This window comes from Ambystoma mexicanum, chromosome 10 (genome assembly GCF_040938575.1).
Source record: "Ambystoma mexicanum isolate Mex_15411 chromosome 10, UKY_AmexF1_1, whole genome shotgun sequence".
In the NCBI taxonomy this organism is placed as follows: Eukaryota; Metazoa; Chordata; class Amphibia; order Caudata; family Ambystomatidae; genus Ambystoma; species Ambystoma mexicanum.
In genome coordinates this window covers 1,486,073,076-1,486,100,976 of record NC_090932.1, presented here as the reverse complement: position 1 = coordinate 1,486,100,976, position 27,901 = coordinate 1,486,073,076, and the positions used below count along the sequence as shown (strand labels likewise).

At 44.0% G+C, this 27,901-nt stretch overlaps 1 protein-coding gene across 1 annotated transcript in view; it reads right to left on the bottom strand.

Annotated features, from left to right (window-relative positions):
- Positions 1-27,901, bottom strand: part of MLXIP (MLX interacting protein) — a 1,610,055-nt gene that overhangs the window by 746,771 nt on the left and 835,383 nt on the right. Inside the window, exon 7 of the mRNA XM_069619595.1 lies at positions 8,005-8,094. Coding sequence (XP_069475696.1) covers positions 8,005-8,094 — 90 coding nt within the window. The remainder of the gene's footprint in view (positions 1-8,004; positions 8,095-27,901) is intronic.

The following is a 27,901-nucleotide window of genomic DNA, read 5'->3' as shown; positions in this document are numbered from 1 at the left end:
AAAAACCCACACTTGACCCTGGGAACCCATCTGACTACGGGCCCATCACAACAGTGCCCTTCTTATTAAAAATACTAGACCGAGCTGCCTATCTCCAAATACAGGCTTATCTTGAAACTAACAAGCTTCTAGGACTCCGGTAATCAGGTTTCAGACCCAGACACGGTATGGAAAGTGCCCTGATTGACCCAACACAAATCCAATACATAAGAGACATAAAAGTTAAGGGTAAACTATCCCTCTTACTTTTATTCGACCTTTCAGCAGCTTTTGATTTGGTCAATCACCAAACTCTCTGCCACCACCTGAAAACAGCTGCACACTTCTCGGACTCAGCCACATTATGGATTAGATGCTTCCTTGCTAACAGAACTATGAGGGTCTTCTCTCCAACAGCCTCTGCTGAACCATCCCCAGTAATCTGTGGGGTGCCACAAGGCTCATGTGTCTCCCCTACGCTGTACAATGTCTTTACGAAGCCTCTCTTCGACATACTTGATCAACTGGGTGTCACATATACCAATTACGCTGACGACACCCAGATACTTGATCCCATCACAGGAGACCATGCAATAGACAAAATAGCTCTCAATAAAATCTGTTCAGTAATCTAAGCCTGGATGGCACAGCACGGTCTGTGTTTAAATGATGAAACAAATAATTTGTTAATCCTTGGCTCTCACGCCAGACTCAACAAGCTAGACCCTGCCTTCAAATCCTTCACAATCGATGGCAACACTATTAATGTCTCTAATAACACGAAAACTCTTGGTATCTACCTTGACGCCACATTTTCCTTCACTAGGCAAACTAATGCTGTGGTAGCAGCATCAGCTTACACCTGCAAACTAATCACTGCATGTAGGCCATTCCTCACAACTGCTAACTGTATCACACTTGCCAGAACCCTAGTCATGGCTGCACTAAACATCTCTAATAAATCTCACATATCAGACACCAGACGCAACTTGCTACGGTTGTCTGTCGAGCACAGGATTTCCTTGAAAACACTTGCTCTAACCCACAAAATAAGAGCAAACCTTGCTCCAGCCTACATTACCAACAGACTTTATCCACATACTTCCACAAGGCCACTCAGAGCTGCCCAAGTTCACACCATGTCTATTCCGAGATTCAAGCTCCAAAACTCAGGTGGTTCGAGTTTCCCTGTCATGGCAGCCAAGCTTTGGAACACGCTTCCTCCCTCCCTTAGATCAGAACCTTCTTTCCATTCATTTAAGGTCAACGCTAAACGCTGGCTCCATGAACTCAACCTCACTGGACACCCACAAGTTTAGCTTCCTGACAGGAATCTATTGACCCCATTGTACCTAGATCCGTCCGGCTCACTCTCTGGCTTTTATATTTGACTCACACTGTATTGCCTGTTATTCAATACTGTGTATTGCCTGACTAAACTATGTAACATCTGTATATATTGCATATGCTATGTAACACTTGCTCTGCTAATCATGTAAATAATGCAACCTATGTAAATACTGTAAATTCTATGTAACAATTGTATTGCTAAACATGCACCCAGATGCCCCAGGGCCAGGAGCGCTTTATAAATAAAATAAATACAAATACAAAATATAAGACCCATGCTGGAGAACAAGAGTTACAGGTAAGTAACTTGTACCGTCTCCAGCATGGGATCTCACACAGATTCACATCTTATGAATATTATTACAAAAAAGTACATTTAAACAACCACAGGAGGTAGCAAGGCTCAACAGAAGAAATGCAGTTACCCATGGAACAGGTTCACCTTATGTGAACAGGTTGCAAAGCACTGCTTGGCCGACACAAGACTCCTCCCTGGAATTCCTGTTCACACAGTAGAACCTTGTGAAGGTGTGGGTAGACCTCCACGTAGCAGCTCTGCAGATATCCAGCAAAGGAGCACCAGAGAGGAATGCAGTAGTCGAAGCAATGGCTCTGGTGGAATGGGCTCTCGGCTGGCCTGGCAATAGTCTGTTGGCCAATTGATGGCAATGCACGACACAGCCGGAGAGTCACCTGGAGATGGAAGCCTTCGATAGGGCCTTCCCATGCCCCATAGGACCAAAGTTGATGAAAAGTTGAGGAGTCTTTCGAAAATTAATAGTACATGCACATAGAATTTCAAGGCACGCAACAAGTCCAGTGAGTGCAAGGACCTTTCGCAGGCTTAGAAGGGTTTGCGAAGAAGACTGGTAAAACCAAAAGGGTCGTACAGATTAATGTCAGCTGGGACCTTCGGCATAAAGGATGGATGAGTTTGTAGAACCACCTTGGATTTATTGTGGAAAGACAAATATGGAGGGTTACAACAGGCTAGAGCCTGGATTTCTCCAACACGCCTGGCAGAGGCGATTGCCACTAGGAAGGCAGGCTTCCACGAGAGGAACTTCAAAGATGCCTGATGCATTGTCTCAAATGACACAGCCATCAGTTTGGACAGGAACACATTCAGCTTCCACGCTGGGTCAGGAGCCTTCACTGGGGGGGGGGGGGCATTCTGAAGAGGCCCATGAGGAACTCCTTTACAAGCCTGTGAGACCACAGGGCGAGCTTGCCAGCGGCCCAGATATACTGGGTTATTGCCAGCGAAAGCAGGTAGGGCAGTAGTTGCGGCGCTGTGACGCACTGATACTCTGTGACTGGCACCACACCGGAAACCGCTTCCACTTGTGTGTGTAGCATGCAAGTGTAGAGGGGGCCCTGGTTGTGACCAGAATCTTCTTGCATTTCAACGGCAGCGAGAAATGCCCAAATTCTAAGGCTGCAGGAGCCAGGCCGACAGGTTCAGGTATGCCAGGTCGTGGTGCAGGATCACTGCTCCTTCCCATGATAGCAGGTCCGAAAGAGGAGACAGCTTGATAGCTGGAACCACTGACAGGTGAAGAAGGTCCAGGTAACAGATCAGTCTGGGCCACACCAGTGCAATGAGGAGCATCTTGCAGTGGTATAGTTTGAGTGTGCTGCAATTGATGGGATTGCATTAAGGAGTAGGCCTTATCACGGGAACGAGAAGGTGTCCCCCCAGACTCCTTGCCTGTGGATATCTGCTGGCAAACCGCTGGCACTTGGAATTGGCTGCTTCTGCAAACAGATTAATCTGAGGCTGGCCCCACGCGCCAAAGATCTGAGAGGCTTGAGCTTGCTGGAGCTCCCACTCGTGGCATGACTGCAGCTCCCTGCTTAGAGAGTCCACAATGGTGTTGTGAAAGCCTGCCAGGTGGAACAGGAGTAGAAACATCTGGTGAGCAATGCCCAGTGCCACAGGTTATGTGCCTCCAGAGAGAAGACCTCCTCCAGCCCTACTTTGTGATGTAATACATAGTAGTTGTGTTGTCCGTGTAGACCCCGACCACCTTTCCCCAGAGCTGAGACTTGAAAGACTTGAGCCCAGAAAGCTGCCCATAGCTCCAGTATGTTGGTATGCAATCCCTTCTCCTCCGGGAGCCATAAGCCTCTGGCATACAGTTAGGCCTGTGTGGGTGCCCCAACCTTCCAGAGAGGCGTTGAATGTGACCATCTCCTGATACGCAGGGGTCGTGAAGGGCTCCCTATGAGATGTCAGGGACAATGAACCACCAATGTAGGCTTCTGGCAGAAAGCTTGATTGAGGGTTATCCTGTTCTATGAGCGGACGTTTGCTTCCATCTGGCATCAAGGAACTCCTGAAGTGGTCTCATTTGCAGTCTGCAACAGTGATTTGATGGACTGGACCATAGCGACTAAGGCCAAACACAGTCGTTGGACTTTCCCTAAGATTGCCCCTATCCTTTCTTCCGATGGGGTCACCAGGCACAACACTGTTTTGAGCCAGGCCCCCAGGAACAGTGAGCTTTGCGACAGCACCATGCAGGATTTTGGGTAGTTTATAGAGAATCCTAGAGAGGTTAGAGTGCGGACCGTCTCCGCTGTATGTTGCGCCACCAGGGCATGAGAATGGAACCGGACCAGCCAATTGTCCAGGTAGGGGTAGACATCCACTCCCTTGCAGCGTAGGAATGCCACCACCGGGGCTAAGCCACTTGGTGAACACCTTCGGGCCAATTTCAGGCTGAAGGGCAGTACTTTGAGTTGGAAGTGTCTTCCTTGGACAACAAACCTCAGGAATTTCTAATGCTTTGGATTAATGGGGATGCGGAAATATGTGGCTTCCAGATCTAGCGTCGATAGGAAATCTCCCACATCCAGCTGGCTGAGCACGTGCAGTAATGTGACCAACCTGTATTTTTGGGATTCCAGGAATTTGTTGAGTCATTGCAAGTCCAGGATGGGTCTCCACCCGCCTGACCTCTTGCGAACCAGAAAGTATCTGGAGTATACTCTGGAGCCCCGGAGGCGCAGAGGGACAGATAACATGGCCCCTTTTTGCAGAATAGTTTGAACTTCCAGCAACTGTGCAGGTGGTTTGTTTGCAGACTAACGCTCAGGCCCTTTGCTTGAGCAGCCACACTCAGTCCATCTGATGCAGGGAGGAGGGCCATTTTCACCACCTGAGCCCGGGTATGCTCTTCTGTGATATGTCCCTTCCTGGGCCGGCAGAATGCTCACTGCTTGACGCAACCACATGTGTCAGTCGGGTCCCCATAGAGGGCGTTCGGTATCACTGTTCTGCTCTCTCAGACCGCAGCTTTCGTGCCCCCAGCAGTACTTCAGGCTAATGCACCAGCCCCAGGGTAGCTGCCAGGACATCCGCCAGCACAAGGGTTAGCAGCACCGCTCCTCCTCTCCAACCGCCAGGGTGACCAGCCTGCTCTGGGCATTCTCACAGAGCCGCCAGCCCCACAGCCACCCAGACCGGCATCACGGGCGACCAAGCAGCGACTAAGCAGCTGCTACAACACACCCATACGGGGGCCAATCTCCTCTCCGCCGAATTGATCAGCCCGCTCTGGGCATTCTCACAGGGCCGCCGGAGCCACAGCCACCCGGGGCAGTGTGACGTCGACCAGGCAGCTGTTACACCAGACCCACGGGGCGGCAGCTCCATTTCCTGTCTGCCATTCTGAATTTTAAGGATCCCTCAACCATTCCTTCTCGTACTGTGGGAAACATGAACAAAAAACTAATTTCCGAAACTGTACAGAATGCAGAGTTAGCCAACAATATAATGGGCATTGGAACTATTATAACTAATGTCCCTAAACATTTGGGCTTGTGAAGCTAAACAGTATTGTTAGGCCAACTACAGTCCAGAAGGGAGACCTGATCAAGCAGAAAATTATTCACATTCCAGAATGAAAAAAGCGTCTCTTGAAGTGATCTAAGGGTTTTGTTAGTCAGATCTGGTAATTCATTTAATAACATGATTATAGGTGCCGCAATAGTAAGTAAGGGCCTTATCACATCACAAGTGATTTTCTTCCAATTTCTTACTGTGACAGAGTCCCCTTTTTTATTCGATTTCCTAAAGGTAGAGGGTTTATTAATTTTAAAATGAATACAACAATGGTCTGACCATGGGCAGAGGCAAGGGGCCTTGCAGGGGACAGGCTGCGATAGTTCAGAGCAAAACAGACCATGGTACCTTCAATATATTACTGTTGGTGGTCCCAACATTGGTCCATCCCTGGTTTTCAATTCAGCTCATTATCAGTTTTTTGTGTGGGAATTCAGCAATGGCTGGGTGAGAAACCAGGTGTTATATATGTATAGATCACCATCAGAGGCAAAGTTAATGTTTATGTACAAAAATATAAAGTTGCCAGAATGAAGATGGATTGTACCGCACTATCCGTTCCATTCTAGAATTGACATTGTTTTAGAAGGATGTGATATGAAAAGAAAACGGTTAGCCAAGTAGCAGCAGGTTGGGGGTGTTTTAACCTTAATACTTTATTGATGAATGTAAATAAATACAGCATTAAATACCTGCAGATTCCCGTGCCTTCATTCGTAATGCCAGGCCATCTGATACAAGAAGGGACTATGAACAGCTGTCACTTCAGTGAACATGACCCCTGCCCTGCCATGTTTACAAGGCATTTTTCTGCCCCAAGCATACATAAACCTCGATCCTATATTGCATATGTATTTGTACTGTTATATAGGTCAGGAGAACTAGGATTATAACTAATGTCCCTAAACATTCGGGCTATGAACCTTGGGAAGCTAAACAGTATTGCTGTGGCTACTACAGTCCATACGGGGAGACCTGATCAACCGTAACAATGTCACATTCCAGAATGGGACATGCATACAGACTTATCCTTTTTGGTTGTGGGAAGAGTAAATTACCTGTTTTTCTACAGAAAAACTCTGATTGGCAACAGATCATTACATGGGTTTTCTGCAGCAGCACTGTATAAAAATTCTACAGGGCCAGCCTATTCTGGTGTAGAAGGAAAGACCTGTGCTCCATTTCTTGGTTCCATTGAACGAATTTTAGAGGTTGCAAGTGCAGAGGTCACTTTTGGCATCAGTATTTAGGACCGGCTAGTAGGCAGTCCCATGCTCTAGCGAGACAGCACAGGAAAACTGGACCACCCTGCCGTGATGAAGAAAAGATTCCTGGAACAGGAAAGCTAGACAACCCTGCCGTGATGATGAAAGGACCACAACATTGTCAACGACCTCAGTGGAACCCCAGGACATAATGCAGGCAGAGATCAGCAATGTTCACTTTGACAAAAGGGCAGAAGTCGACCCTTGTGACGGAAACAAAGAAGCTGGTCTTGCAAGGCCCCCATTCATGCTGAAGAGCTTCAACTGTAGGGGGAGGTTTCATGTTACGCAAGTCGGGGGTCTGCTGGTCCCAAATCCAAACTTGGGATGGCAACCGATGCAGCGAGGTAGTCCATTGGGAAGCTGGTCAGCTCACAGGATTGTTCAGGGACACTTCAAAGGGCTTCAAGGGCAGGGTCCTCAAGCATGGGTCAAAACTGGTTTTTCCCATGGGCCAGGCGTTGAAGCACCTATGACGGTCTTCCTGAGATCAGCAAAAGAGAAGGGTTTGCTGGGACGGTAGAGGAAGGCAATGCTGGATGGCTACACCGACAAGTTCTGAGTCTTCAACAGGATGTTCCTCTTCATAGGGATCTTGGTTCCAAACACAATCTGTTGAATGGCTGCAACAGTCCTCCTTTTATCCAGGATTCGAGCTGGAGTCCCCCCAAACCCACAAATGTTAAGGATTTCCACCATTCAAATAGGCAAGGGATGTCCAATCTTAGACATCCTGTGGCCAGCACATCTGCCCAGCAACAGACACACTTTGGCATGGATGTGGACTGGAACTAGACAGTCCCAGCCCCCACATCCGACCACAAACACACACTGCTGCTTTGAAGCTTTCCCTTAGAAAGTGCATACTATATATGGCTAATCTGGCCATGAGAAGGCAGAAAGCAAAGTTGAGATTCAAGCTCAGCACACACTGTTGCACGGTTTCTTTTAGGGGGAAAGTGTTCAAACAACTGCAACCAACGCAATAACATCGAGGCAGGAGCAGGGGGGAGTATATAAACTTCCACAAAGCCGGCACATAATCCCACATCATCAGCTTTAAAATGTTCATTCTCCAATAGCCATTGGTTGGTATTATTGGACTCTTTTGGCAAAAAGGAAATAGGGTGATGTGTGCTTTGGAGAACTGAGTGGGAAAGTCCATACCTTGTAAATAAAACATTGATTTCTTTTCTCCTGGCATCATGTGCTCAGGTTGGCCAAACCTTGTTCATAGCGCCACATCATGGAGCGAGTGGAGAGGTGCCATTTGGCTCTCTTTAAGCATATTAGGGATGGGGAAGAAATAATTAAATCAACCAAAGGCTACTCACTTGTACAAAGGGTCTGGCATTGGGGCCAAAGGTGCATTGTGTGTTGCTTGATATTTCAAATGTCGATGACAAGTATTGCATAATAATTAAGTGTAAAATTAAACATATGGCAGGTGAATCTCTGTCGATGGAGCTATTTTTCTCTCTCCAGCACCTATCAGGAGAAATGCTTGTTATGCGTATAGAAAACACAAAAGAGATCATCAATTAAGAGTCATAAACTTACCCTGAAATGGCTCAAATGTATCCATCACATCTAAATTTGGCTGGAGAGGAATAAGCCCTGGTTGAATCATATCTGCATTCACGGCATGGGCTGTCAAAATCCAAAGAAAACAAACTTAAGTATCCAATGCTGCATACAAGATTATTAGGTACTGTGCATAACATTTTGCATTCCAATAGGTTTCTGCTACTTTTTTTTAAACTACCCAAACATAATTTACAGTTGCATTAAGACTAGTGTCAACAAACTAAATGTATGTGTGTTATTTACTAAAAATGGACATTGCTATACAACACTTTTGCAGGACAAAGGACAATTTCAGTTTATAATTCTGAAGAAAACAACGATACCTATGCATACAGAACTAGCATAAAACAATGGGAATGATTGACCAGGCTTTGAAGCTTACTTTTCATGGGCTTGGACTACAGAATTGGCCATTCCAACAGTACAGAATTCCAGATTGTCCTTACAGTGTTGCAATTGTGTTGAGGCAGATGTAAAATAATATTAACTCTTTATGAATGGTCTTAATTTATTTCCATGGTTGTTTTTGCTGTAATATACATATAGTTATACTCATGATCACAGATTGACACTTTAGAAATTCTGTTTCCTTTACTGGGCATAAAGCACATTTAATGCTCAAATGCCATAAACTGCCACCAACCACTCATCCAACAAATCAAGAGACCATCAGCATATCAGCCTCTTCCTTTTCAATATGCCGAACATTTAGCCATAAGATGCATCAAAGCCCAGGCCCCACATCCATGATAGGTTGCACTGAGGTATAACGAAGAACAAACACATGTTAACAACAATGCCTCTACTCTCCCCACAACTACCATAATTCATAATTGAAAAACCTACATCTATTGAGATCTTCATGCCAGAAATCCTCTCAGGTCCACTAAATCAATCAGTTCACCCTTTTGGCATGGTTGCAATGTCTCTATGGGAGATGTGACGATCATTCAGATGGCGTCACTTCTCCTAAGGGGAGCCCCCCTCTCCATAATGCTAGGGACGTGAGGTCGCTAACCAATAGTCCCCCTAGCGGTGGTAAAATGTGGCAGGATCTCATGGAGAGGGATGCCTTTCCTGGGGATAACAATGTGATTGGGAGGCACATCCCCTTTAAACCTCAACCAGGTAGGCTGACGATAATACCTGAACCTTATGGGTCCAAACTCATGTCCAACACTATCTGTTATTGTGAAACATCGAACCATCCTGATGGTTTAGCTACTGAGATGAAGCAGCTCTCAGGAATGCTACAAGTGAGTGGGAACCAGAACAGCTGTAGTCGATATGAATGGGCATTACATCAGGGCAACCCTACTATATCAGGGTGTCAGAAACAAACACAGGCAGAACGGTACAGGAAGGATACCAGAGAGATTCCTGGAGAGCGAGAAGTAGAGAAAGAACGAAGAGGACGAGTGAGTCGAGGCTAGAGAGACCGACTCATGGATGAGAACGGAGACCAACGAGGAGGCAGAGGTTGAGAGTGACAAAGAACGAGAAGGGTTTGACAATAGAGGCCAGGTATATCATAGAAGGAAGAACAGGACGGCCCAAAAGAGGGGCATGGATGGTCTGGTTCAGGAGAACGCACAAGGATGCCCAGTAGGCCCAGTAGGCCTCTTCAGTGTTTTTGGCCTTTCGCCACAGTGAGACAAATTCCCCTGATGAGCGGAAAGCCTCTCCTCAGAGGGTTGGCAGAGGGCCCAAAAGAAAGACAGAGTGTACGGCTGTGGTGTGACGTGTATTGGGTGGGCCATCGGGTCTGACAACTACACCAAGAACACTACCCAGGTTTGCTACAGAGAAGTGAGAACAAGCTGTAGCAAACTACAGAGTGTTGCTGGCGACCAGGCCTATATGAGGACGACGGTCGAAGCCACTATCGATATCAGAGAAAAGAGCAGTGCAAGGCTCCAAGAATTGGCGCCCCCACAACAGAGAAGCCCGAGACATCATCCACAATCCTATCGACCTAGTGAAGCATCCGGACCCCCAATAAAGGTAACATGAGTTAACGAAAGTCCAGGAGGGAGAGGGCGAGCTGTTTAAGAAACTCTTTTGCCATTCCATGAACCTTAAGGCACCATGGGAGAACAGTGAATAGTATGAACCGAGAGCACTTACCTCAGCAATTGAGAAGACATTTTGTCTGTGTACCCGATACCCCAACTCCCTGAAACACCATTAAGTGGGTTATCTTATTGACCATGAAAGTACAATAGTGGTGCCTAAAAGGGTTGGAGGGCGTGGATAGTTTATGCTCTCCTTTTCTATCAGAACATCGAATAGCTGGTGAAACCCCTGCCAAAGAAGAGAATCACTGTACACAACCCAGAATTTTCTAAAGCTGAATTAGTGAGCCGAACCAATCATTTTCTGTTGTCAGTCTATTACACATTGATGGTTGGTCATCACTGGGTACTGCCAAGAGTCCCGTCTTTTCAGCTCATGCCTTGACATTGCCTCCCTCAAGACACAAAGAAAACCCTTATCATTGTTATTTTCTTCGCTCTTAAAAGCGCAGAAAGAATCAAGAACCCTTTGAATATATAAGTGTAAGAAACCTGAAGGTGTCTTACCCGCTAGTCTCCGGGACTCTGTCATCCAGGTGGCCAGGACACGGCCATCGCTATTGGATCCAGTTCCTGGGGGTGGACCAGTGCCGGATGATCACCTGGATGAGGGGACAGTTCATCGTGAGCGACAACAGATTAACACCAGAGCGTATACCTGACATGTCCCAACACTCCGGTCAGGCAATTACGGATCATTACACCCACCTGACTCCCATCACACTTCCCTACACGGATAAAAGGCAAAGAACGAAAGCACACTCTGAGCGAGGAAAAGCACATGAGGAAGCAGCAGTTTCAAAGTGGCAATTTAAAGCGGGGAGAAAGGCAGTGAGACCTGTGAGGGTTGCAAGGAGGGAAGTACACTTGACCTCTAGAAACCGCTATCTTCACGAGCCTTGGAATCTGAGAAGCCTGAGACAAGGAACTGAAGCTGAACAGACCAAAAGGGGTGTATCAAAGGTATCCGGGGCGATCCGGTGGCCAGGAGGAGTGATTGCCGCCATGGTACTGTCCTTGGCTCCGGCAAGAAAGCCGTGCCAGTAAAAGCAGCACAGCCGGTGAGTCAGAGAAACCGATACAAAAATCACCCTATGTTTGAACCAAGGTTGCAAGCAGCAACATTGTATGAAGAATTTCACAAAGAACTGTGTATGAAGTGCATGTGATAAGAGGCACGAAGAAATGGAAACTAAAGGAGTGAATGAAATGTGGAAAGCTAATTCAGACACTGTATAAAGAGTGGTCCGTGCCCTCGGGGTGCTCATTCGAAGGTCTCTGTTGGGTATCTACCTAAAGAGGAACCACGTTGTCAGAAAGAAACTTTGAATCAAAGTTGTCCTGCGACTGGTCCAGCAAAAACCTGTGCACAATCGAAAGTCTTCGATAAGCATAAAGTGAACTGCAATTGGTCCGCACCTGGCTGAGAGAAACTAGTTGAATGTGAAGAGGGATCTGAGCCCGACAGGGAGGTATCCGGGAGGTGAAGCGTGAGTCACCGGAGAAAGAATAGTTTTGGAAATACAAAATTGGTCCGAACCCAGCTGAGGGAGACTAGTTGAATGTGAAGAGGAATCTGAGCCCAACTGAGGGGGATCCGGGATTTTGGAAATACAAGAAAAGGGTTCTGAGACCGGCTGAGGGGGATCCAGGGAGAAACATCCAAAATCGTTTAATATAAGAAGAAAGGAACCGTCTATTTTTGTTTATACACCAGGCCTTCCGAAGCAAGAGACTTTGAAGGAAAAGAGACTTGAGCAAATAAGGCCCTGATGCTGGAACTGCTATTGTATCCTTGTACCACAAACGCCAGAGTGTGCGCTTTGCTCAGAGCAAACCGTCTTGCCCTGTGCAGAAAATGTTGGGAAGGCAGTCCAACGACCCAAGTATCCTGATTATCATTTTGTGTAAACACTTCTCTCTTTTTCATGAACTTATTTGACAAGACTTCACTAGGACTGCATTCTTTATTATTTGATGGTCGTAACTTGCTCCCATCTTAGCTTTAGGTTTAGATAGGCGTGCATCACACCTCTTTGAAAGTTCAATAAACACCCTTGAACTGTGATCACTTGTGTCTCTCTTACTTTGATACCATGCTTCTTTACATAAGCCATAAAGAAACAGAGAGGACAGTAGACAATTTTTTTGATACAGTTCCCTGACCAGTCCCACAGGAAGGTGGTACTGGGGAGTCGAGAGAAAATCCTGGAACCGCTTCATTATTCCAGCGTGGCGGATAAAGGATTGTACAAAACCTAGAGATTGACCCCCTCGACCCCTCCAAGAGAGCTACCAACCTTATTAAGAATTGAGAAATACATTGGGGAACCAGCTAGGAGAAGGTAGTCATTCTCCTAGCCCCATGAGAACTTTGTGAATAATTGACTTTTTGTTTGGTTACAGAGAACCCACAACATTTGTGAAACATTTGCTTTGAACAACCTGAGAGGCGTTTGGACGCTTTACATCCAGGAGAAGGGAGTCATTATCCTGGATTACGAACAGTAGCAGGACGTTATGGTGCGTTATTGTAGTGACAGGGATAGAATAGGTGCCTTTGTGACTGGGACGGTGCATTTTTGTTTGAAATAAGTTTCTTTAGTTTAGGTAGGGAAATCCCCTTAGAGTTAGGAATAGACATGTTTCATTTTCATTTAATAAAAGCTTATATCAACCACTATTGCACCACTTGGTCAGTCTCTTTATTCCTTGTTGCCACAGTGATTTCAGTGTAAAAACATAACCCCAGCGATAAATATATGCATCAGCCATGAGATAAATGAAAAGCTCAGTGCGCTTCATGTCAAAGGGTATCTCATTACGGAAATCCTGCAATGGCTGGTCACTCTCGAGAGTTCCCTCACATGGTCTGGCATTTATTACCATCAGTTGGAAAGCACACACACAGACGAGGATAATGAAGCAAAAAAATGAGAATGTTTCGTACAGCTTGATTGTGCTTTAGTCAGAAGTCAAAGTGCGATATAATGTATGTTTGCCTTGCAATAGTCTGAATAAATGAAAGATTTGATAATTCAAAATGCAGGTTTCGTTTTTCAGACATGTTCCGATATGCGTGCAAAACATTTCTGATAAAGTAAAATGCTACCTAAACTGTGCAGATCAGAGGACAAATACTGAAGTCAACAAGAAGTGAGGCGTGTTTTACTGAATTATTAGTTTAGCTGAAAGTTGTTTTAATTTCTGCTGTGACAACCCTAATCGGTTTCTTTTTCAGTGCACACAGGACAGAGATTCCCTCTTCCAAGTGAATTCCCCTCTAGGACATAACCTTTACACAGAAATTGACAAAGGGATTCTCCTCCCCCAAAGCTCTATTCCCAATTAGTTCAACACAGATTGTGGTGGGAGCACAATATATTTCTCACATAACAAACGCTTCGAAAGGTTGTACATATTTAAAGAAGCTAAACCCAATTCAAAACCAAGTGCTACCATGCAAACGCTCATCAGGAGGGATAAAGCTATTTTCCATACCAGTCCTTCAAAAATGGTGAAATCAAACTTACTTGAAGACAGGTACGCTTCATCTCCAAAGATGAGCGCTGGAACTACCTTGGCTAGATAATGTCTTCTTACTGAGAGGACCATAAACTTACCAAACGTACTCAAGAAGGGCCTCATCTGTAAGCCAAATGCTCTAACCTTTGCCTTGATCATATTGACCAGGGTTTGGCGGATCAGGCGAATCATCAATTTAAGTCCCAATTATGTCAGATTTTCTACATTTTCAGGTTTTCTCCCAGCTAATTGCCACACTATGTTCTTCCTTTTGGTTTCCCCCCCCAAGTATACACTACTTTCGTCTTCCTTTCATTCCATAGGCAGTTGGTGAGCAGGTGCAAGTGGATCTAGGTCACCTGGCCCAAGCAGCACCCACCATCTTAGCTCTGACTCTTCCTTTCTGCTCTCAGATCAAGGTCGTCTCTCACCCAGGCGTCCAAAGCTAAGGGCAGACGAAGAAAAGTGCAATTCCTGTTTGAACCTGTTCAGACCAGGACGACCCAGGCCCAAACCCCTGCTCAGAGAACATGTAAGCAAGCGCCAACATCTGTTTTCTCCCTCTGTCCCTACAGGCTATCTCCACCATCATCAGGCAACGCCAACGTCAACTGAGGACAGGTGCTCCATGGCACAGTAAGCTGTGCATTCGTAAAAGTGTTATTTTCGCGCTGCAGCGTGTGTGTGTGCCCGCTCCCCCCTCCCTCTGTCCTGGTTGCTTCCTTGTTTGTCGGCCCTCCCTCCCACCGTGCTCCCATTGGTTGACGGGCCTTTTAAATCAGCCACCCAGGGCACCCCCTGCCGTGGCAGCTCCCTTGGCCAAGGACAAGAGGCTAAGGACAGCTCCAGTAGTGTCTGCCGGTATCCACTGTGGTAGCACGTAGCCTGCAGCCGTTGACCTGCTGCGCCTGACCAGGTAAGTCAAATCTGGGTGTGTTGTACTGTGCTGTGCTCAAAAACCTAGCCTTTTCCCCCTTCTAGGAAAGTCGAATCTGGGTGTGTTGTATTGTACTGTGCTCAAATAATTAGCCTTTTTCCCCTTCTTGGAAAGTCAAATCTGGGTGTGTTGTATTGTGCTGTGCTCAAAAACGTAGCCTTTTCTCTCTTCTAGGAAAGTCCAATCTGGGTGTGTTCTATTGTGCTGTGCGGTTCCCCTCCTGTGTCTACCTTTGTTTTGACCCCACCCCCCCCTTCTCCTCCTCCTCCTGCGCATTCTGAGTTTTGTGCCACAGGGGTGAGTGTCTCCTCTCTCTTCTCTCACCCCCTTCTCCTCCACATACCTCCTTCGCACCCCCTATGGTGCTCTCTGTCTCTCCCATCTTCTCTAACTGCTACTCTATCTCTTAGTAAGGTTTGTCAAGACACACTGCGCTAAAAAATGCACGTTTTTTTTATCAAAATACAAAATTGTATTTATTGAAGTGTAGTATTCAGCCTGACGCGTGTTTCGAGCCAAACCAGGCTCTTCATCTGAGGCTGATAGAAATTAGATATAAGTAAAGCATAATGCAACAAACAGTAACACAATAAATCAACCATTCATAATTATCATGGCAACAAAAACAAAACACAGGGGGTAGTAAGCCAAACAAGGCAATTGAAATTTCAAATGAACATCAAGTACATGGATGTAATAATGCAAACAGCAAATTAAACAACAGATTGAGATACCATTGGTTGATCGATTCAAAGGCAAGGTTCAATTATAAAAGGATTCAAAAGAAGAAAAACGAATGGAGGAAAAAAGTGGGATAGACAAACAAATAGGGAAAAGAGAAAAATATGAAAACAGAACAATCCATTAGTAAATCATAAAAATACAGTGCGAGCAGTATCATTTAGTGCCAAGTACCCAAGAATTGTGAATAAGTAAAATATCATAAGTACCTTATTGGAGGCAGAATGGATACAAACCATGTATATATAAATTGCCAAATTACTTGAAGGAGAAAAAGGAACCAATTAGTGAAGGGCAAAACATCCCAATTACTAGAAAGGTGAGCATACGAAGTTAAAATATAGTGTTGAAGGACAGGAGCATAACTCTATTGCTTTGCAATTGCAGAAAATGGACAAAAAAAAGACAATTAAAGCAAAACAAGGCTGCTGTTAGAAACTTTTAACTGTCATAGAACAAGCCATTGCACTAAAGCCATCACGCACTACCAATTTTGTGGTGATAGCTAACTAAACCACTGATTCAGGCAAGGATAATCAATTAATTAAAAATTGAATTTAATAATCTCGCAAAATGGAGTGGAGCAAGTGTCTAAATACAAAGCTCCAAGTGTTAACTAGTGCTGCAAATTATTGAGAGCTGTAACCAAAAACCGTGCCGTGACCAATTGCGGCAGCTAAAACAATTACAAATCAAAGGAACCTTAGGGATCGTATCGCAAACATCTTACCCTGGCGTTAACAAGAGGACACAGACAAACGGTCGTACGCGGACCGCGGGAGCACTGAGTCAATAAAAAACGAGCCCCAACAATTAGAGAAAGGACTTCATGTGAATTGAGCAAGGTCCGCCGAAAACACAGGCGCCATTTTAGCCTGGTTTAAAACGAATGTAACTCATACGAGGCAAGGACTATAGCGGCCTAAGTAACCAAGAAATTGAAAGATTAATGGAAGGAAATGGAAGAAAGGAAAAGCTACTTAATTAGATGAGATTAAACCCATACTTAAGGAGAAAAAAACTAAAATAAGCGTGAGAGGTATTGTGTGGGCAATTGGAATCATGAATAAAAGCCCAGTAAATACAATTAACAGAGCCCAAAAATTGGTCTGTACTTGGCAGTTAAATGTACTACAAACGCCCTGTACTGGGCATTTAACAAGTGTATTTACACAGTTGACCATTGTGAGCTAAGAGCAAACTCAAAACTAGACATGTTATATTGGGGTGTGTAAATTCTGCGGTTTTCAAATTTAAATGCAAGATTTGCAACACGAAAATACAAATACGGGGCAACCATGCTACTCAAAAAACCCAGGTTTGCAAAACAGCATACATAATTATAGAAACACAGCAAATTCATGATCAGAGTTAAGGCCAATATAAACAGTGTAATATTTGCAGATGAGTCGTGCCTCTAATTGGCATAACTTTAACTGTAAGTTACCACCACGTTGGGGCAAGGAAACCTTAGCTAGCCCTGCATAGCGAATAAGATCCTTGCTGTCAAGTTGGTGCTGGGCTTGCCAGTGGACAGCCAAAGGATACTTAGCTTCTTGGCTGCCAATGGTGGCAAAGTGTTGCCTAATGCGGATCTTGAGTGGACGTATTGTGCTGCCTATATATTTGAGGCCACATGTGCAAATTATACAATAGACCACAAACTTAGTGTTGCAATTAATGAAAGAGTTCACAATATGCTGGCCCATTTATATTTATATTAATGAGTTTTTACTGCCAGATGTAGTCCTGACTCCCACTTTTATTAGAGATACAATGCATGTTCTTGACATTTTGGACAAATTGGACTTTGATGTGAACTGTTGGCTTGTGACTCTTGATGTGAAAGCTTTGTACACGTCCATTGACCTTCTTAAAGCAATTGATTGTGTTGTTTATCTGTTCCGAAAATCCTCAGCGTCTCATTTTGAACATGTGGAAATGGTCAAAGAATTTCTGTTGTTCACATTACAAAATAATGTGTTTCTCTTTAATAATGTGTACTACAAGCAAGTGATAGGTATTGCTATGGGAGCTAGCTTTGCCCCAGCACTAGCAAATGCTTTTATGCATCATTTCGAACAAACTGTCATATTTAGCAATCCTATTTACTGTCCCTATATACGTCTTTGGAAACGGTATATCGACGATGTCATTTTGATTTGGTCTGGTACCGCTAACACTCTTCAACAATTTGTTGCTTATTTAAACCATAATGATTGGGGGATTCAGTTTACATCCACTTGCAGCCAATCTAAAATTGATTTCCTTGATCTCACTATTCACTTGACTGACAATGGTTTGTCAACTACTACATTCCGCAAAAGTACATCTGTTAATGCCACTTTACACGCAGAAAGTTGCCACAAAAAACATGTTATTAGGAACATCCCAAAGGGTGAATTTATCCGTGCCAGAAGAAATTGTACGTATCTGTCAGATTTTCAATCTGAAAGTAACTTGATCAAATCACAGTTTGTAACTCGAGGGTATGACATTAATTGCCGCAACAAAACTGCGGAGACAGTCAGTCAGCTAGAGAGAGCTGAACTGCTACGTCCTACAATACGGACCACCTCAACAGCCGCACAGAAAATTCGGCTCATTACTAAATACAATTCTGATAGCTCCAAAGTTTACAATGTTCTCAAGAAACACTGGCACCTGCTGCACTTAGACACAGACATTGCAAAATGGCTTGATCCTAAACCTATTATCACATTTAGTCAAGGTACAAGTCTTAAAAACAAACTATGCCCCTCTTTCATGACACCTCTCAGCCCGGCACCAACTTGGCTACACTCAGCTCGCACAAATGGATTCTGGAAGTGTAGCTGTTGTAGCATGTGTAGATATGCATTTGCAACTAAAGTGGTCTCCTTTGGGTCACTTGGCCAGCATATTGTGAACTCTTTCATTAATTGCAACACTAAGTTTGTGGTCTATTGTATAATTTGCACATGTGGACTCAAATATATAGGCAGCACAATACGTCCACTCAAGATCCGCATTAGTGAACACCTTGCCACCATTGGCAGCCAAGAAGCTAACTATCCTTTGGCTGTCCACTGGCAAGCCCAGCACCAACTTGGCAGCAAGGATCTTATTCGCTATGCAGGGCTAGCTAAGGTTTCCTTGCCCCAACGTGGTGGTAACTTACAGTTAAAGTTACGCCAATTAGAGGGACGACTCATCTGCAAATATCGCACCGTTTATATTGGCCTTAACTCTGATCATGAATTTGCTGTGTTTCTATAATTATGTATGCTGTTTTGCAAACCTGGGTTTTTTGAGTAGCATGGTTGCCCCGTATTTGTATTTTCGTGTTGCAAATCTTGCATTTAAATTTGAAAACCGCAGAATATACACCCCCCAATATAACATGTCTAGTTTTAAGTTTGCTCTTAGCTCACAATGGTCAACTGTGTAAATGCACTTGTTAAATGTCCAGTACAGTGCGTTTGTAGTACATTTAACTGCCAAGTACAGACCAATTTTTGGGCTCTGTTAATTGTATTTACTGGGCTTTTAGTCATGATTCCAATTGCCCACACAATACCTCTCATGCTTATTTTAGTTTTTTTTCTCCTTAAGTATGGGTTTAATCTCATCTAATTAAGTAGCTTTTCCTTTGTTACATTTCCTTCCTTTAATCTTTCAATTTCTTGGTTACTTAGGCCGCTATGGTCCTTGCCTCGTATGAGTTACATTCGTTTTAAACCAGGCTAAAATGGCGCCCGTGTTTTCGGCGGACCTTGCTCAATTCACATGAAGTCCTTTCTCTAATTGTTGGGTCTCGTTTTTTATTGACTCAGTGCTCCCGCGGTCCGCGTACGAGCCGTTTGTCTGTGTCCTCTTGTTAACGCCAGGGTAAGATGTTTGCAATACGATCCCTAAGGTTCCTTTGATTTGTAATTGTTTTAGCTGCCGCAATTGGTCACGGCACGGTTTTTGGTTACAGCTCTCAATAATTTGCAGCACTAGTTAACACTTGGAGCTTTGTATTTAGACACTTGCTCCACTCCATTTTGCGAGATTATTAAATTCAATTTTTAATTAATTGATTATCCTTGCCTGAATCAGTGGTTTAGTTAGCTATCACCACAACATTGGTAGTGCGTGATGGCTTTATTGCAATGGCTTGTTCTATGACAGTTAAAAGTTTCTAACAGCAGCCTTGTTTTGCTTTAACTTTCTTTTTTTTAGTCCATTTGCCGCAATTGCAAAGCAATAGAGGTATGCTTCCTGTCCTTCAACACTATATTTTAACTTCGTATGCTCACCTTTCTAGTAATTGGGATTTTTTGCTCTTCACTAATTGGTTCCTTTTTCTCCTTCAAGTAATTTGGCAATTTATAAATACATGGTTTGTATCCATTCTGCCTCCAATAAGGTACTTATGATATTTTACTTATTCACAATTCTTGGGTACTTGGCACTAAATGATACTGCTCGCGCTGTATTTTTATGCTTTACTAATGGATTGTTTTGTTTTCATATTTTTCTCTTTTCCCTATTTGTTTGTCTATCCCACTTTTTTCCTCCATTCGTTTTTCTTCTGAATCCTTTTATAATTGAACCTTGCCTTTGAATCGATCAACCAATGGTATCTCAATCTGTTGTTTAATTTGCTGGTTGCATTATTACATCCATGTACTTGATGTTCATTTGAAATTTCAATTGCTTTGTTTGGCTTACTACCCCCTGTGTTGTTTTGTTTTTGTTGCCATGATAATTATGAATGGTTGATTTATTGTGTTACTGTTTGTTGCATCATGCGTTACTTATATCTAATGTCTATCAGCCTCAGATGAAGAGCCTGGTTTGGCTCGAAACAGGTGTCAGGCTGACTACTACACTTCAATAAATACAATTTTGTATTTTGATTAAAAAAACCTTGCATTTTTTGGCACAGTGTGTCTTGACAAATCTTACTCTGTATCTAATTAACGTGGTAGTGGATTGGCAGTCCACCCACACTCCTCGAGACACCCGCTGCCTTATTGCTAACTAAAACCCTATGTACAAGCGCTGTGGATATTACTGACTTTCACTGCCAATTTACTTGTTTACTCTATCTCTTACACTATCCCTCTCACTAAGTCTGGAAGGAAGAAGTTCAAGAGGGATATCCTGGTCTCCAACCCAGGCTTCCCTATCGCTGATACGTACACCAGTGCTTCCTCCAGACAGACTCACAGACATCCTCCTCCTTTTTGATAGGCAATTCTTATCAACTTCCTCCCTTCTCCTGCTACTCCTTCCGCCACCTCTCTGGCATCCTCCTCTTCCCCCTCTGCCCACCCTCAGACCTCTCTACTATCTCCGCAATGTGTACCTCAAGCCTTTACCACTCCACGGAAGTCTTTCAAATGTAGCAACTTGCTCCATGTCACTACTGTCGACTCTCGTTCTGCTGTCCAACACTCCTCTGACATCTGTCACCTCCTCGAAGAACTCCACCTAGATGTCCTTGCTCTCACGGAGACATGGTTTATGGCCAGTTCTGTCACGAGTTTTGACACTCTCCTCCCTGTGGCCTACAAGATCCTCTCTGAAACCAGGACCAACCGTCCTGGAAGTGGAGTAGCCCTGATCTTTCCGGAGTGGGTCCCAGCTCTGTCATCCGTACACAGGCCTACTCCTTTGAATGCCTGGTCTGCAGGCTCTCTATCTTTCCTGGCCTCTAACTGTGGCACCATCTACAGACCACCTGGCCAGGTCGCCCTCTTCCTCTCTGAATGGGCCGACCTCTCCACTGCTCTCCTTGCCTCTACTTCTCAACTTCTGGAGGCTTCTAATCCCTCCTCTGGGATTTTCCGCAACCTGTGCGACACACCCTCTCTATTTCCATTCTGGAATCTTCCCGAAACACTCTGCTGGACATTCTCTGGATGATCTCATCACCTTAGAAATTCCCCTCTCTAGCCCTCTCACCACTTCTCTCTCTTGGACTGACCACTTTCAACTCTCCTCTCATTTGAAACTCTATCCCTCAGGCAAAGCAACCAATGCCATCTAACTTCTCGGTCATTCAGCCCATGAAGCGTGTCAGTGGATGCCTTTGTCTCTACTTTCTCTGCTCCTCGACTCCTGTAGCTGACTCACGCCTGACACAGCCCTTTCTAATCTGCATCTTTATATTTACAGCATCCTGGACATCCTTTCCTCTGTCATGAGAATCGGCCGAAGCCTACATCCAAGTGCAACTCTTGGTATGATTCAGACCTTGCCGTCCTGAAATGCAAGTGCAGGGTGGCTGAGAGGAAGTGGAGGGCTTCGGGCGCATCCTCTGACAAACTAGCCTGACGCCTGCTGCAAAGGCAATACAGACTCTCTATCCTGTCCAAGAAGAGAGCACAAATTCAAGCCTGCATCTCTGCGGCCTCTAAAAACACAGCCAAACTCTTTAAAATCTGCAAGGAACTGGCCAATCCTGTTGCAGTCTCTACCTCTCCTGTTACCTCCCAGGCCCTCTGTAAGGCTCTGGCCTCTCACTTCTCTAAAACTCAGGACATCCTGTCCTCCATCTCCTCTTCCTTTCCCCTCTTCCACTCTCACCCCCCCACCCCCCTTGGCCATCTCCCCCTCTCCTCCTCCTTTCTCCTCCTTTCTGACAACACCAGGCAAGGTTTCTAGACAAGTCTGAACTATGAAAGTGTCTTCCAAACAGGTGCTCCCCTGCTCCTCCAGAACCATCAAGGACCATATTGACACCCTCGCTCCAGCCTTGGCCAATTTCTGTAATCAGTCTTTCACCACAGGATCTTTCCCCTCTCCCCTTAAGCACCCCCTTGTACACCCCCCCCCTTCAAGAATCCGTCTGCAGATCCTACCTGCTTGGTAAACTATAGCCCAATCTCCATCGACCCTTTATAATGTATATAGTTTCCTAGGCAGACTCGTAGAAAAGCTGGCCATCTCCCAGCTTACTCTCCACACTGAATCTGTTGGTTGTCTCTACTACCATCAGCCTGGTCATAAGTGCCAGAGGCACGGAAACTACTCTCCTGAACACCTGTGTAGATCTGCTCTCTAACCTTGATTCCAAGCTCAGCTACCTCCAACACCCTATGGGTTAGACGCTTCTCCAGGTAGAGATGGGGGGTAGATCTCTCTCTGGAATAGCCTCACTACCCCTCTCATACTTGAGCCGAACCAAATGAAGTTCCGGAAGCAGCTAAAACGTTCCTCTTCTCTGCTTTCTCTCTCTCCCTCCCCTGCTGACCTACTTGTCTGCTGTACCGACTGGTTGCTTGGCTACCCTCAGAGTCTCACTGGGTATGGGTCTGGGCGCTACCAATAAATACAATAAATAAAGAATACCAGGCTCATTCTTGATCAGTCACCCTTGCACTGCCTCTGGGCCTACCACGCACTTAAGGGCTGTAACTGTAAGCCTCAAGTCCCTTGTTCTCTGTACTACCCAGAACCGCGCTGTCCTGGCTGCACTTACACAGAGCATTTCTGCTCTGTTTTCCCCTCCCCTCTCACTTGCACTTCCCCCCTCCCTTTTCCTTTGAACTTCTCTTTCTTGCACTTAGACAATCTGAAGGACACAAAACCAAAAAGAAAGTAGAAATGCTATTCTAGGGGTTCACACCAATTTTTGTCAATGAATGAAACAAAACATATTTAATATATTGGGGAACCTTTCCCAATCTGAATGACACAAGGCATAGTAAGATCGTTTGTCTTGTCCTCCCTCTGTCTTCCCTCCCTTGTCCTGTCACGCCTAGAAACACTTGTGTACAGGCGCGTTATGAAGGACTTATATCATATCATTAATGATTAAGTGATTCAGTCCTGCAAATGCATCAATTAGTCAGTGAATTCCCACATGAGAATGGTCCATAAGGATAGTGTCATACGCATAAAGAATCAGGAGAATTTTATGTCCAAAAACTTTTGCCAGTTTATAGAGATGGCGACACTGTTTTGCCCAATAGTTTTCAAATTTATTTAGAAGACAAATTGACCAGCATGAATTCTGCACAGGGAATATGCTTTGTTATGCAGGATGAATTGACCTATGCTGGAATGCCACAAGGATACACTGACAGTACTAGCATTTATAGTAGAATATAGGTTGATAGATTAGAGTTAAAGTATACTGAAAAAATGTCCAGAGGTTATTTATTTTTAAAGGTATCAAAAATGTATTTACTAAGATACATTATTTTCCACAATGATTTAATCATCGATTAATACACACATTAAATTACATAAATATTGCAGGAGAGCATAAGACACCAGATTATAAAAAAGCCTAACACAACCATCATTCCTCAACAATCAAACCATCATTTACAACTCCTATCAATCAGCCTCATTCACTCACAGTTAAAATTGGAACCAAACTATTAGTACAACATATATGTGGTAGGGTATACACCCATTTCGTCGAAGTATTTTTCATCGTGGGACTTTTCATCGCCGACCCTTTCATCGCCAACATTTTTTTTTTTTTAAATGCTTTAGGGGGGCTGTTTGTGCATGTTGGGGTATGATTATTTAAGTAAGGGGGGGATTGGGGGGGCACGGCCCCCCCATAAATAAATACATTTTTAAAAAAAAAATGTTGGCGAAGAAAGGTTCGGCGATGAAAAGTCCCACGATGAAATTTCGTTCGGCGAAATAACGTAGAACCATGTGGTAGCACTTCATGAATTAGCCCCACATAATTTTTGTCATTTCATTTCATCCACATTAAATGTGTATCAGCACAATGATTATCCAAAATGTGCTCTATTCCACGGAGTGGGTACATTCAACAAAAATTGGTAAGTCCCATCCCCGGATGTTCTTCTCTACCGGTTTTGACGTTTGAAAACAATTGGAACAACGTTTTCATCAGGAGAAACAAATACAATACTACCACTGAAAAAAACAAAAATACAACAATTATATGCAGTAATCCACTTGCCTAAACGGGCTGGCTCAAGCTGACAACATGCAATCGTTTGTACCTTCAATTACACTTTAAAATGCATTAGAGGAACCACGTGGTGGTAAATCCCGAGGTGTCCATTGTTCCAGAGTATCCAAAGGGGTTTGTGAAGCCCTAAAACCAGAAAGAACCACTGTGTCTCGAGTGGAACTACACCATCACCATCACCGTGGAAGAGAACCAGACCACCATAAGATAACACAGAGGCCAAAGGAGCCACACAAACCTGACTCCCAATGTCATATGCTCTTAATAGCCAGACCCGTAAGTGTGACTCAAAGAATTTACCTCAAGTTGAATTCAAAAGAATTCTAAATCTGAAAAGACATATTAAGCGTCATGAGTTAAAAGATTATTGGTTGAAGTGCTGCATTTGGAGCACTACATTTGGCCAGGGCACTTAATTGTGTTAGACCAGCCACTCACCTCGAGCAAGGAACAGGAATTGTTCTAATGTTCCAACAACTATTGCCTTGTGTGTCACCGATGTTGATGTAAATTCAGCTAAAAGAGATTGAATTCAAATTTGTCCACAATAATAAAATGGTTACCCAAGTATCATGGGGTCGTGCTACTGCCTATGAAAAAAACCTATGATTACAAAAAGGTTGTAGTGGCTATGTTTTTAAATATGAGCACACAATTTTGCAATAATTAGCAAATTCTTCTCAATGTTATCGATTTGTGACCATCTAGTTAACATTTATCCATAACACGTTGGCGCCACATCACAAAATATGGGGTCATGCTACTGCCTATGAAGAAAACCTATGATTACAAAAAGGTTCTAGTGGCTATGTTTTTAAATAGGAGCACACAATTTTGCAATAATTAGCAAATTCTTCTCAATGTTATCGATTTGTGACCATCTAGTTAACATTTATCCGTTAACACGTTGGCGCTGCTTCACAAAAGATATTTCGAATTCAATTACTTACAACTGAAACACGCTGAAACCAGCCAAGCATGCTGCGGAAAGCATAATCTGACTCAAATGTCGGATGCCCGTTGCATCACCGGCTTGCGGCAAAAAGCGAAAGCAGAAGTCTCACCGAGAATTTCCTGAGTGGCATCTAAATAAACCAATTGCGTGCAAGCATGGAGGCGTGGCTTGGGATGAAACTCCATCAATGGACATGCGATTACTACAATGGCCGGTCACATGGATCAAGACCATGTTGGTGTTTAAAGGGGCTGTCTTAATTTGACGAAACAATTTATTACCCAGAGAATTCGCTGTATAGTGTGTAAAGGAATCTCTAAATGTAATTAAGTTGTCCCAACACACAGAACATCCTGATGCTGGATCCTGATGCTGGAACAACCAATTGGAAATTAATATAAAAATGTAATTCGAACATGACTAGCTAGGACTAAATTATTGTCCTACATTTATTATTATGTCATGTCGCACTAAACAATTTCAGTGTTAATGTTGCAATATACACAAAAACAATTACTGCATGATGTTAAAGTCACATGCAGAAAAATAGTACATTTGCTAAATGTACTTACAATGCAATTGAACCATGACTAGCTGTATTAAAAGTTAATGTCGCAGTATACAGGAACAATTACTGCGTGATATTAGATTCACATGCAAAAGGGGCAAGGGATTTATGTCAACGTGAGTTGAACTCCCAAGGTTCCAGCGTATTGGGCCCCTTGTCTAACGTTTTAATATTGAAAATCCACAATTGTTCTTTATATGTCAACTTGTTCCTGGTTTGAACAGGTCCACTGGTGGCAATTTTCTCAACACAGAACCACGTTAGATCTTCCACACTATGGCCTGTCTCCACAAAATGAAGAACCATAGGAGCATTAAGGTTACGAGTTTGAATTTTTGAACGATGTTCGTTAATGCGAACATGAACCTCTCTTGAAGTTTTTCCTATATAAAGCTTGTTACAAGGACATTGAACCGCATACACCACATTTTTGCTTTTACAGGTGGTGAAGGTCCTTAAGTCCCATGTTTTTCCTTCCCCCACAAAAGTGGTCATTTTCCTTGAGTATTTGCAAGCTGTACACGACGTGCAAGGGAAATGCCCTACTACTGGGTTCAAATTGATGTCTCTAATAAGGTGACATTTTGGTGGGAGTAGGTTAGCAAGAGTTAATTTTTGCCTCAATTTTTCCCTTTCATAAAGGCAAACAGTGGTTTTTGAAGTTTCATACCTGTCGAGTTCAGGATTCTCCAGTTTTTCAAAATAATACCTTTAATCGCCTGACTATGCTGGCAAAAGGTGGAAACACACACCAGCTGCTCTTGGTTAGAAGTCTTGGTCTGCGGGCTAAGGAGTGCTTCACGGTTGGTATACCGCACTCTCTTCCTGGACTGTAACTAGTTTCTTGGGGTACCCTCGTTCACTGAGCCTAGTTTCCATGACCTCTGACAGATTAGAGTTGCCATAATAATGCACATTGTTACTAGCAGCAGCAGACTGTTGTTGTAAATTATGCCAGAATGGCACTATTAGCTTACTGAATAGAGAAAGTTTCTATCAATGAGTACCGTTCTTGTCAACTAGAGAACACCTATGGAGGGTTCTTGTTGAAGGAGAGTATGAGAATGACCATAGAGATTGCTTTAGAGAGAATGCATGTTGCATCAGCATTGATAGAGGATGCTTATGTCACATCACAGCACCACACAAAGTTGTATGCAATCTTGGAGATTTCGAATGATGTGAAGAGATTTGTTGTGTTTGCATATATGAAAGATAGAAATGCTTCAGCAGTTGCATCATGTAAAGAACGTGGAGGCAAAATTGTTCAGAGAGTTAACATCAGCTTGAATTATGACAGACCTTTGTCAGTTCCTGAAATGCTATACACTGAAGGGGAATGGCCAGACATTGAGATTTTAGCATTGCTGTCTCAGAGTCTAGAACAGGTTACATTTAGTATGCATTGTAAAGAGCAGTATTCTGAGAAATAAATAACTTTTCCTTGCTTGAGAAGAGTTTATCGACATATGCCAAAACATTGATACAGCAATTTTTTCTTGATTTCCTGAGTTACATCTGATGCAGGGAACACTGGCCTATGCATACCAACTGACCTGTTGAACCACACTGATCGTGATACCGACTGGCTATGACAACTGAACATTCGTGCCAAGCGATGTTGCCGAAAAGCAGCAAAATTCTGTGGTGTGGTGTTGAGGCCTTGAAGTTTGAACAAGATATCCGGTCTGCTTCGAGAAGTACACAGAGAGAAGCTTGCTTGCTGGCTGATTTCCAGGTTGCCCGAGATTTGCCTCGTAGAAATCCCTGCACATGGAGATGTTTCCTTGCTGTGTTTTCCGAAATGGGAAATGTTTGCCACAAGTCTGTTATGCAAGCTATTCCCATAGACGGCGAAAGAGGAATTTGGAAATATTTGCCTTGCCTTTGACCCTAATGAAGGGGTAGAGGTTGGGGCTAGGGGGATGGAGACGTATCAACAAACATGCGCTCCCCGGGGCTTTGCTTTGCTTTCATGGAGAGAAGAGAAATATTGACCCTTGTTTGGCGCAACATGAGGGTCTGTTGAAGATTTGCAATGTTCTGAATTGTTCAGATATCGCTCTGTACGAGAGCGCCATGATACAATTGGTATCAAGGATAGATTAGGGAGAGACGTTTCTGGAGTGAG